At 41.0% G+C, this 12,081-nt stretch overlaps 1 protein-coding gene across 1 annotated transcript in view; it reads left to right on the top strand.

Annotated features, from left to right (window-relative positions):
- Positions 1–12,081, top strand: part of LOC129813096 (EH domain-containing protein 4-like) — a 42,587-nt gene that overhangs the window by 4,813 nt on the left and 25,693 nt on the right. The window contains exon 3 of the mRNA XM_055865277.1: positions 909–1,006. Within this exon, the coding sequence (XP_055721252.1) occupies positions 909–1,006 (98 nt within the window). The remainder of the gene's footprint in view (positions 1–908; positions 1,007–12,081) is intronic.

Consider the following 12,081-nt stretch of genomic DNA (forward strand, 5'->3'; position numbering starts at 1 on the left):
CCCTTCTTATTATTGTTGTCCTTTAGTAGTGGTTTCTTTTTTTTTTGCGACTGCACTTGAAGAAACTTTCAAAGTCCTTGAAATGTTCCGGATTGACTGACCAAGGTAATGATGGACTGTCGTTTCTCTTTGCTTATTTGAGCTGTTTTTGCCATAATATGGACTTGGTATTTTACCAAGTAGGGCTATCTTCTGTATACCACCCCTACCCTGTCACAACACAACTGATTGGCTCAAACGCATCCACAAATAAACTTTTAACAAGGCTGTTCATTGAAACGCATTCCTCATGAAGCTGGTTGAGCTAATGCCAAGCGTGTGCAAAGCTGTCATCCAGGCAAAGGGAGGCTACTTTGAAGAATGTCATATATAAAATGTTTTGATTTGTTTCACACTTTTTTGGTTACTACATGATTCCATATGTGTTATTTCATAGTTTTGATGTTTTCGCTATTATTCTACAATGTAGAAAATAGTATAAAAAAACAACATTTAAACTTGAATGAATAGGTGTGTCCAAACTTTTGACTGGTACTGTACATGGTTGCATACTACATACTGCATTCTATAAATCCTTCCTGCCAAAAACAATAGACATTGAGACGTGTATTGGCCTTGCTGCCAACCAGACAGATATACAGCTTTCATTAACACTATATTTTCATCAGATCTGATTGAATGGTTGAATACTCATCACTGTTCCTCCAAATCAAAAACATACCAAATAGAAAAAGCAATGGATGGGGTAGAAAATAAAACGTCTCAGTATGTTTTGACAATATAAGTTAAAATCGGGGTGTTTTCTATAGCTGGCCTTCGTGTCTATTACGAGTGTTGTGTTTTCTTCTCTACTGTATTTTTAATACTAATGCTACTCTGTTATTTTCTTTGCTCCTGTATTCCTGTAGGTTCATCTGCTCCCAGATGCCTAACCAGGTCCTCCAGGGCATTAGTATAATTGACACACCAGGAATCCTGTCTGGAGAGAAGCAACGCGTTAGCCGAGGTCAGTAGCTAGCTATCAAGCTGAGATGTGACAGTGATACAGGAGGATGGCCTACACTGCCAAAATACTTCAAGATGTAGACTTCAGCCACTCAATGTTGCTTTTATTAACATCAACCACCCTTTTAAAACTATAAATCATATAACTACCCAACTTGGAGAGCTATGGTGGTACTTTTCTTTAAGAAAGAATAGTCATTTTGTTTGTGGTGGATCATGTATCAAGTCTATCCTTGTTTGTATACATTTTATAGATGCACATTTTTCACATACTGGAATTGTTGTATTCTACAGTGCAGTTATGGAAAATGGGTAGCTATCAAGTGTGTTTCAAGTGTCAGAGCATGGGTTGCAGAACTTTATTAAGTGTTTTGTGTAATTCACCAGATAAGCAGCATGTTCATGCTCTCAGTATGTACAGGATGTCACTGTAAGCCAGCTGTGTCATAATTGTACCAATATTACATTGAATAATATCATCACCATGAAGCACCGATGGTACAGCATGATGCAACACCTCCAGGGCTCTAGCTATGTTTTCTCCAGAATTGGAATCCAACAATGGCTTTCTAAGCCTCCACTGGAAACCCTGAAATATGAAGTCATACCGTAGGCCTTGTTAGCAGCCCCACTCAAGTTTCCTCCATTTTGAGAAAATGATGGTAACCTCAACCCTGTTTTAGATATTAGGGTAAGCATTTGCTGCCCTGTTCTCACTTTCTTTTCCTCTTTTTGAAAAACCACAAGGTTTCTGATATGAAAAGCTGCAAAGAAAAACGATACTTACAATGCATAAGACAGAAACATTGGGTGCAATTACAGAAGTGTTGACACATACCATGGAGAGATGGGCATTCTTCTATATCTGTTCCTGCTTTTCTCTGTGTACAGCTGAGGTTGCAGCCATTTCAACATGATTTCAATGATTCATAGCATCATGACATCAGCAGTTTTCAGGTTGAGTTATATTATACATTTTTACACAGAGTAGGCCTTTAATATGATCAATAACGTCATGGCCAAGTGATATAATTCATGACCACTGGACTTGATGAACTCAGAGTAGTTGTCATCAAAATAAAAAGTGGTGTTGATATCTTTCCAAGTTCCAATGATTCAAATTAGTCATGCAGAGGATGTTTGTTTCATGAGTGTCCTTCAGGCTACTATACCGATGTCCGCTGTGACCTCTCTCACGTCATTACAGCATTGACTGTTCCCACACTCTCCTCTCTCTGAGCTCCTCCTAGCTAAATGACTTGGCCCAGTCTGGCTGCTCACATTCTTTATAGCCTTGTAATCCCTGCCATTGTTTGATTTATGAAAATTGAGCTGCAATGGATAGTTGCCATTTTACAGGCTCCTGTCTAATTTGATTTTTTTTTTTTTTTTGGACATAATGTTTCCACCATCGTTTCCTATGACTGAAAATATAATGTATAGAAATCAGAACAGTGATAACCAACCTCGATTTGGAAGAAGATTTCTACTTCAACGAGTCAGAGGTGCAGGACATACTGCTCACCCCGGACCAGGCCCTAAGAGAAGCCGACGTGCGGGCACCCTGACAAAGCTACTATACGTCGGCGAGTACATAAACCGTCTCTACCCTCTGTTCTATTGGCGAGTGTACAATCACTGGAGACCAAATTGGACGAGCTGTAGACCATACTATTTACCAAGAGCGTTTTCATCTATGTTTTTCTATCTATCACCACAAACCAATGCTCGCACTAAGACCGCACTCAACGAGCTGTATAAGGCCATAAGCAAACAAGAAAATGCTCATCCAGAGGAGGCGCTCCTATGGCCGGTGATTTTAATGCAGAAAAACTGAAATCTGTCCTACCTAATGTCACCTGTGCAACTAGAGGTGAACAACTCTAGATCACCTTTACTCCACACACAGAAAAGCATACTACGCTCTCCTTCGCCCTCTATTTGGCAAATCTGACCATAACTGTCACGCCCTGATCTGTTTCACCTGTTATTGTCTACACCCCCTCCAGGTGTCGCTTATTTTCCCCAGTGTATTTATCCCTGTGTTTCCTGTCTCTCTGTGCCAGTTCGTCTTGTATGTTTCTAAGTTATCCAGCGTTTTTCCCGTTCTCCTGCTTTTTGCATTCTCCTTTTTCTAGTCCTCCTGGTTTTGACCTTTTTGCCTGTTTCTGGACTTTATACCCACCTGCCTGACCATTCTGCCTGCCCTAACCATGAGCCTGCCTGCCACTCTGTACCTCCTGGACTCTGATCTGGTTTTGACCTTTTTGCCTGTCCATGACCATTCTCTTGCCTTACCCTATTGGATTAATAAACATTGTAAGACTCCAACCATCTGCCTCCTGTGTCTGCATTTGGGTCTCGCCTTGATAATAACTCTATCCTCCTGATTCCTTATTACAAGCAAAAGCTCAAACAGGAAGTACCAGTGTCACGCTCAATACCGAAGTGGTCCGTTGAAGTGAATGCTAAGCTACAGGACTGTTTCGCTAGCACAGACTGGACTATGTTACGGGATTCATCCAATGGCATTGAGGAGGAGTTTACCACATCAGTCACCAGCTTCATTAACCTTTGACTGCAGTGGGATAATCCAGGGTCGCACAGACTGATTCTTGGTAGCGTTTAACAAATCTACTTTGAAACAAAAGTATACACCTCACACACATGGTTATGGGTGTAAAAAAAGAAGACACCTGTACCATGTCAGATGTAGAGTTGAAATGTATACACTTTTGAGTTTGCCTTCCAAATGTGCTCTTTATATACGTCACAGATGACGGAAATACACTGCTCAAAAAAATAAAGGGAACACTTAAACAACACAATGTAACTCCAAGTCAATCACACTTCTGTGAAATCAAACTGTCCACTTCGGAAGCAACACTGATTGACAATAAATTCCACATGCTGTTGTGCAAATGGAATAGACAAAAGGTGGAAATTATAGGCAATTAGCAAGACACCCCCAAAAAAGGAGTGATTCTGCAGGTGGTGACCACAGACCACTTCTCAGTTCCTATGCTTCCTGGCTGATGTTTTGGTCACTTTTGAATGCTGGCGGTGCTCTCACTCTAGTGGTAGCATGAGACGGAGTCTACAACCCACACAAGTGGCTCAGGTAGTGCAGTTCATCCAGGATGGCACATCAATGCGAGCTGTGGCAAAAAGGTTTGCTGTGTCTGTCAGCGTAGTGTCCAGAGCATGGAGGCGCTACCAGGAGACAGGCCAGTACATCAGGAGACGTGGAGGAGGCCGTAGGAGGGCAACAACCCAGCAGCAGGACCGCTACCTCCGCCTTTGTGCAAGGAGGTGCACTGCCAGAGCCCTGCAAAATGACCACCAGCAGACCACAAATGTGCATGTGCAAATGAGACAATCACAAATGTGCAAATGAGACAATCACAAAGACTGGTGAAACAGATCAGGGTGTGACAACTTCAACATCATCTCAGACACCTTGGACCCACTCCAATTCACATACCGCCCCAACAGATCTACAGATGATGCAATTTCTCCACTGCACTGCTCTTTCCCACCTGGACAAGAGGGACACGTATGTGAGAATGCTGTTCATTGACTACAGCTCAGCGTTCAACACCAGAGCGCCCTGCAAGCTCATCACGAAGCTAAGGACCCTGGGACCGAACACCTCCCTCTGCAACTGGATCCTGGAATTCCTTACGGGCCGCCCCCAGGTGGTGAGTGTAGGCAACGACACATCCACGCTGACCCTCGACATGGTGGTCCCTCAGGGGTGCGTGCTCAGTCCTCTCCTGTTGTCCCTGTTTACTCGCAACAGGAACCTGAACAGACCCAAGTCATAAGACTGCTACAGTGCCTTCAGAAAGTATTCATACCCTTATTCCACATTTTGTTGTGTTACAGCCTGAATTCAATTTTTTATTTTATTTTTATTCTCACCCATCTACATACCCTCTAAGAAAGTGAAAATTAAATACAGCTTTGAGTCGCCTTGGGTATGTCTGTATCAGCTTTGCATACCTGGATTTGGGGATTTTCTCCCATTCTTCCTTGTAGATTTTCTCAAGCTCTGAGATGGGGAGTGGCGGTGAACAGCAACCTTCATGTCTTTCCACAGATTTTCAGTGGGATTCAGGTCTGGGCTTTGGCAAGGCTATCACATTCTTTGGAGCTTTGGAAGAGCTTTCACATTCTTGTTCTGCAGCCATTCCAGCGTTGCTTTGGCTGTATGCTTGGGGTCATTGTCCTGCTGGAACGTAAATCTTCGCACAAGTCTAAGGTCATTTGCACTTTGAAGCAGGTTCTCATCAAGGATTTCCCTTTATTTGTCTTCATTCATTGGTCCCTCTATCCTTACCAGTCTCCCAGTCACTGTTGCTGAAAGCATCCCCATAGCATGATGCTGCCATCACTATGCTTTACGGTAGACATGGTGTTAGACGGGTGATGAGCTGTGCCTGGTAGCTCTTTATATTCAGGCAAAAAAGTTACATTTTTGACTCATCAGACTGCAGAATATTTTGCTTTATGCTCTGAGTCTTTCATGGGCCTTTTTGTCAGGAATGGTTTCCGTCTGGCCACTCTCCTATAAAGCCTAGATTGGTGAAGTGCTGTAGAGACTGTTTTCCTTCTGGCAGATTCTCCCATCTCAGCCAAGGAACTGTAGTTCTGTCAGAGTGGTCATTGGGTTCACCCACCTGACCAAGGTCCTTCTTACCTGGTTGCTCAGTCTGGTCGGACATCCAGCTCTAGGCAGAGTCTGGGTAGTTTCATATTTTCTCCATTCCCCAATGATGGAGACCACTGTGTTCTCTGAGATTTTTGCCTTGACATGCACTGTCAACTGTGGGACCTTATATAGTGTCGTGTCTTTGGCATTATTAAACTGAAGACTGTTAGTTTATCAAATCAATTCTCTAATTATTATTACGTGATTAACTAATCAGGTAAATGTAATTAACTTGGAAGTCGGGGCACCAAGGAAAATATTCAGATTACAAAGTTATAATTTTCCTAATATAACTTTCAGATATTTTAATATGTGATCAATTAGTCTTCTAATTAATGAATTATTCTTTACCTCACGTTAGTCTCATTCCAAATGTCGTAAATTGTTGGTTATCTGCACGAACCCAGTCTTCACTAAGAATCCTCCATACATCAATTGTCTCAATCATTTATTTATTAACTAACTAAATAATCACAGAAATGCACAAACAAACAAACAAACAAAGTAGATATGGTTACAAGGAAATGATAGGGGATGTGCCCTGGTGGGCTAAACCGGTATCACGGCTTGGTAGACAACGGGACTGAGAAGGGCGCGAAAGATAAGACACTACAAAGTTGTTAATTATAACCATTGAAATACTAATCCTTTGCACATGAACGCTCACTCATTTTGGAATAATTGCAATCAATATATATATTTATGCTCAGTGTGTCGTCATGATCTCTGTTGGAAGTTCATCCGCTCCTCTCTCTGCGTCCCTGGAGTCTTTTGGTTAGAATGGCTACTTCAGAGTAACATTCAGAAATGTTCTTATAGAATAGATGTTTCGGCGGTTGTCGGCCTTCGCATTCAGTGGTATAGAATTCCTAGCTGCAGACTAGTAATTAGTATCAAAGATGTTCTCTTATTCTGTCGGATCGATAGTCTCAGAGTTTAACCATGTGGTATGGTTAAAAAATTCAGCAATCTACTCAAACCTTAGCCCCCTCGTGGTAATCTAGGTAAGCTGGTCTAATAAGAAATCCTTCAGGAAGGGGGTTATATTCGTAAAAATAGAAAGGGGCTGTCCCATGACGCCAGATCAATGTCTGTGCTCATGGGGCGGGTCAATGATTTAATTAAACTCCAAAGGGAATTGGAGTTTCCTTCATTAAACAGTTTAACTTCTCTGCTCTACGAATCCCGTTAGCGGGATCACTTTCCTAAACAACCGGTAGAATTGCAGGGCGCCAAATGCAAAAATATTACTACAAATATTTATAATCATGCAATCACAATTGAAATATACCAAAACACAGCTTAGCTTGTTGTTAATCCACCTATCATGTCAGATTTTGAAAATATACTTTACAGCGAAAGAAATCCAAGCTTTTGTGAGTGTAGCAATCAATGCTACAACAGCTAGCCCCAAATTAGCATGGTCAGAAAAGCAATAAAATGAATCCCTTAGACAATCTTCGGGTGTTTGCACTCACGAGACTCCCAGTTACACAACAAATGTTCTTTTTGTTCGATAAATATTACTTGTAACGCGCAACCCAAATGGCGTTTTTGTGATATGTTCAGAACCAAAGCCTTGTTCCGTTCGACAAATTCCAAAAAGAATCCGTAATGGTCGTAGAAACATGTCAAATGTTTTTATAATCAATCCTCAGGTTGTTTTTAACAAACATAATATTTCAACCGGACCATAACCTATTCATTAAGAGACAAAAGGAAAATGGAGAGCTCCTCTCGCGCACGCAGGAACTATTCGGAGGACACCTGACTACTTTTGAAGAATCTCGTTCATTTTTAAAAATAAAAGCCTGAAACTATGTCTAAAGCCTGGTCACAGCCTGAGGAAGCCATTGGAAAAGGAATCTGGTTGATACCCCTTTAAATGGAAGAAAGACGGTCCAGGAAACACAGATAAAAAAAATAAAGATCACGTCTGGGTTAGATTTTCTCAGGTTTTCGTCTGCAGAATACGTTTTGTTATACTCACAGACAATATTTTGACAGTTTTGGAAACTTTGGGTTGTTTTCTATCCTAATCTGTAAATTATATGCATATTCTACGATCTGGGCCAGAGAAAATGTCTGTTTACCTTGGGAATGTTATTTTAAGAAAATAAAAAATTCTGACCTCTAGCGCTAAGAAGTTAAAATCAAATGACATAATTTCAAAAATCGTTATGAGTTACAGAGTTTAGTTACAGAGTTATGGTAATGTGGCTGTATTGTGTCTCATGAGTTTCACAAAATTGTACAAAATGGACCAGTTCGTAGCTGGATTCTTCCCCAACCATGTACACATTCTCCAAAACATGGACATTGTTCAGTTCTCAAGTTCTGTGATGTGGAAGAGGTTCCTTTGTGCTCCTGTGAACCTCACTCTCTCTATACTCTGGCAATGAGGAGAGAAACTACTCTAGGAATTTATGACCTGCCTAACAGAGCCTGGTTGTAGGCGGAAGAGAGAGAGGGGGATGGTGCTCGCTGTACCCAAAGAGGGCCATGTCAAGACAATAGGCAGGTGTGTTTCTTTCTAAATCATGTCTGAACAATTGAGTTGGCCACAGGTGGACTTCAATCAAGTTGTAGTGACATCTCAAGGATGATCAAAGGAAATTGGATGCACCTGAACTCAATTTGGAGTGTCATAGCAAAGGGGTATGAATACTTATGTAAATCAGATATTTCTTTATTTCATTTTCAATACATTTGAAAAAAAAAAAAGGTTTTCACTTTCTCATTATGGGTTATTGTGTGTCGATGGGTGAGAGGAAAAAAATATATTTAATAGATTTTGAATTCAGGCTGTAACACTACAAAATGTGGAATAAGTCAAGGGTTATGGATACTTTCTGAAGGCAACTGTAAATAGTTAGTCCGGGTAGCTATTTAGTTAACTATTTAACTATCTGCATTAACGCTTTTTACACAAACTTTTTTGACTCACATACGTTACTGTTAATTATCGGTCACTATTCCTTGTAATATGTACATATTAGGGATGCACCAATATGACATTGTTGGCCGATACCAATATCCAATATTTTCTTTGCCCAAAAAACTTTATACAGATACCGATAACTAATATTAAAAAATGTTGCAGCCTTTTATGCATTCTAGTTCAGTTAAATAGTTTAAACAAAGTGTAATTTGTTCATTTGTTCAGTTAGGAACAGATTGTTTAATAACTTGTAAATTAGAAAAATGACAAATCCATGAATTTTATCACAACGTAGACATTCATGACACAAATTTTATCTGCCCCGCTTTACAAAGATAGTTAAGTTGTTGGTGGCTCTTCTTACTATCCAATCTTGACTGTATGGAGAAACTTCAAAATGCTTTGAAAGAAATATTGTTTTAAACTAAAATGCAGGTAATAATTTTATCTTTAACTGCCTGAAGAAATGACTGACTCTAGGCTGTCATAAACTGCTATAAATGGCACAACTTAAAGTTTTCAAATGTGCTCAACTGACTTGACTAGTAAAATGTGAGCAAATTTACAATGCATCTCATCTTTCATTTAGGAAATAAAAAAATAAACAAAAGAACAAAACTGCTTTGTTTTAAATTAAATTAAACTCTTGACCTATACCAGCCATGAATAAACAGCAGAAAAGCCATAGGGCTTAGTCAATTTCTTTCCAGTGACTCTAGATGTCTGGGTTACAGTATGACTGCCATTTACAATTTTAACATTTGGGGGAGATTTTTTTTCACGAATAGGACCAGCTCGGCTTTGTCACGAGTCTTTCTTTTCTTTTTTTGTCTACAATGTGTGAAGCTGCACTGAAAAGGCGCTCACTGTTCAGACTAGTACAGGGAGCAGCAAGATACTTGCGAGCAGCTTTAGCTAGGAAGGAACACGGTGCTTGTTACTTCTCCAGTATCCAAGTGCATCTTCATTCCTGGGAATAGTAGGTTCTGTCAGGTATGATAGTATCTGCAAATAATGGGAAGGGCGGGGGGGGGTTAGTACATTTAATACAACATATTGCATTATTCCTGCGTTCCAAAGTATCATTAGGCATAGATCAACATTGGCAAATGTTGGCTGAGATAGTAACAGAAAATGAAAATTCAACACGTCTCTCTCACAGAGATACACACACGCACGCACGCACATAAACACACACAAACACACGTATGTCCCCATTAGCCATAAAACATCAAAACCTATGGGTCTCCTGGTCGCGGCCAGCTGCGACAGAGCCTGGACTGGAACCCAGAATCTCTAGTGGCTCAGCTAGCACTGGGATGCAGTGCATAACCCCAAGGTCTGTCATGGCATTGAACCACCTGCTCAACAAAACTGCCATGACAGACGGTATCGCGTCTGCTGCAAACATAGTTGATGAGCTTATTTCTCCAATCAGTTGTTCTAATGGAGCTAGGAGTGTATTCATTCATGTTTTCAATGAGAGTCCACTGGTTTGTACTGATTGTTGCAGGTAACTCATAGCTGGCTGCGTACACACCAAGTACTCATTTCTGTTCCAGCAGGCTCTCCATCATGTAAAACGTACTGTTCCATCTGGTGGAAACGTATGGTTTAAGCCTTTTTGTTTTCATTCCAAGCTGCTCCTTTATTGCTTGCAGGCGGCTGTATGCTAACTATGAGTGTTTAACATAACCCACTATCTTTCTACCTGTTGCCACTGTCAGATATGTGGGCCAAAACACCTTCGTTCACCGCCAGTTGCAGCGTGTGTGCCATGCATGGCAAACTGACGACTCTGCATTCTTCCAAAGCCTTTGTCATGTTACGTGCATTATCACGTAGCACAGTGTGTACTTTGTTCTTGGGGATTTTCCAAGTTTCAAACATGTTCTCAAATGCCATTGAAATGGCAGCAGCGGTATGAGAACCAGAACATTCTTGAGCATGCGATACAGCTTTCCTCAGTACGAAATCCTTGTCAACCCACTGTGCTGTCAGTCTCAGCATGCTCATGAGGTTGACATCGCTGGTCCAAATGTCAGTCGTGAAGCTAATAGCAGTGACGCCCATAGCAAGTAGCTCATGGATGTGCGTTTCAACAATATTGTGTAAATCCAGTAGGGCAACATCTGAAAAATAGTGCCTACTTGGTAGTGTGTACCAGAGCTCGAGGTGCTCGACCTGTGGGCGAAAGCCAACATCATCCACGACAGGGAACGGTTGATTGTCAAGGGCAATGAATTCCATTATCTCGGTGTTAATGGATTTTGCCTTTGAGTTGTCTCGCTGAAATTTTCTTACCCTTTCAAATGACTGCTCGACTTGAACTTGTTTAGTAGTTGGAAGTGTGCGCTTAGTTTTTGTTCTGCTTTTGTTCTAAGTAGTCGCTGAACTTCTGGGGGTGATGTGCTTTCAAATGAGTAATTAGGTTTGTGGTATTGAAAGATTTCACTTTCTCCCCTCAAAATATAATAGCAGCACAAACGTTGCATATGGCCTTTTTGTTATCTTACTTTGAAACTTCAAAATAGATCCTCACAGCAGACATTGTGGGCTAGGTTAGGAATGCTGTGTTGCGCTTAATTTTTCATGCCGTTATTACGTCATCTACCTACGTTATACAGGTATGCACGGCAGCTTTGACATCGGTTTTCCACATCCGGCGTTAAACTATACAGTCGTGGCCAAAAGTTTTGAGTGACACAATATTAATTTCCACAAAGTTTGCTGCTTCAGTGTCTTTTAGATATTTTTTTCAGATGTTACTATTGAATACTGAAGTATAATTACAAGCATTTCATAAGTGTCAAAGGCTTTTATTGACAATTACATGAAGTTGATGCAAAGAGTCAATATTTGCAGTGTTGACCCTTCTTTTTCAAGACCTCTGCAATTCCCCCTGGCATGCTGCCAATTAACTTCTGGGCCACATCCTGACTGATGGCAGTCCATTCTTGCATAATCAATGCTTGGAGTTTGTCAGAATTTGTGGGTTTTTGTTTGTCCACCTGCCTCTTGAGGATTGACCACAAGTTCTCAATGGGATTAAGGTCTGGGGAGTTTCCTGGCCATGGACCCAAAATATCGATCTTTTGTTCACCAAGCTCCTTATTTATCACTTTTGCCTTATGGCAAGGTGCTCCATCATGCTGGAAAAGGCATTGTTCATCACCAAACTGTTCCTGGATGGTTGGGAGAAGTTGCTCTCGGAGGATGTGTTGGTACCATTCTTTATTCATGGCTGTGTTCTTAGGCAAAATTGTAAGTGAGCCCACTCCCTTGGCTGAGAAGCAACCCCACACATGAATGGTCTCAGGACGCTTTACTGTTGGCATGACACAGGACTGATGGTAGCGCTTACCATGTCTTCTCCGGACAAGCTTTTTTCTGCATGCCCCAAACAATCGGAAAGGGGATT

This window comes from Salvelinus fontinalis, chromosome 16, assembly GCF_029448725.1.
Source record: "Salvelinus fontinalis isolate EN_2023a chromosome 16, ASM2944872v1, whole genome shotgun sequence".
NCBI lineage: Eukaryota > Metazoa > Chordata > Actinopteri > Salmoniformes > Salmonidae > Salvelinus > Salvelinus fontinalis.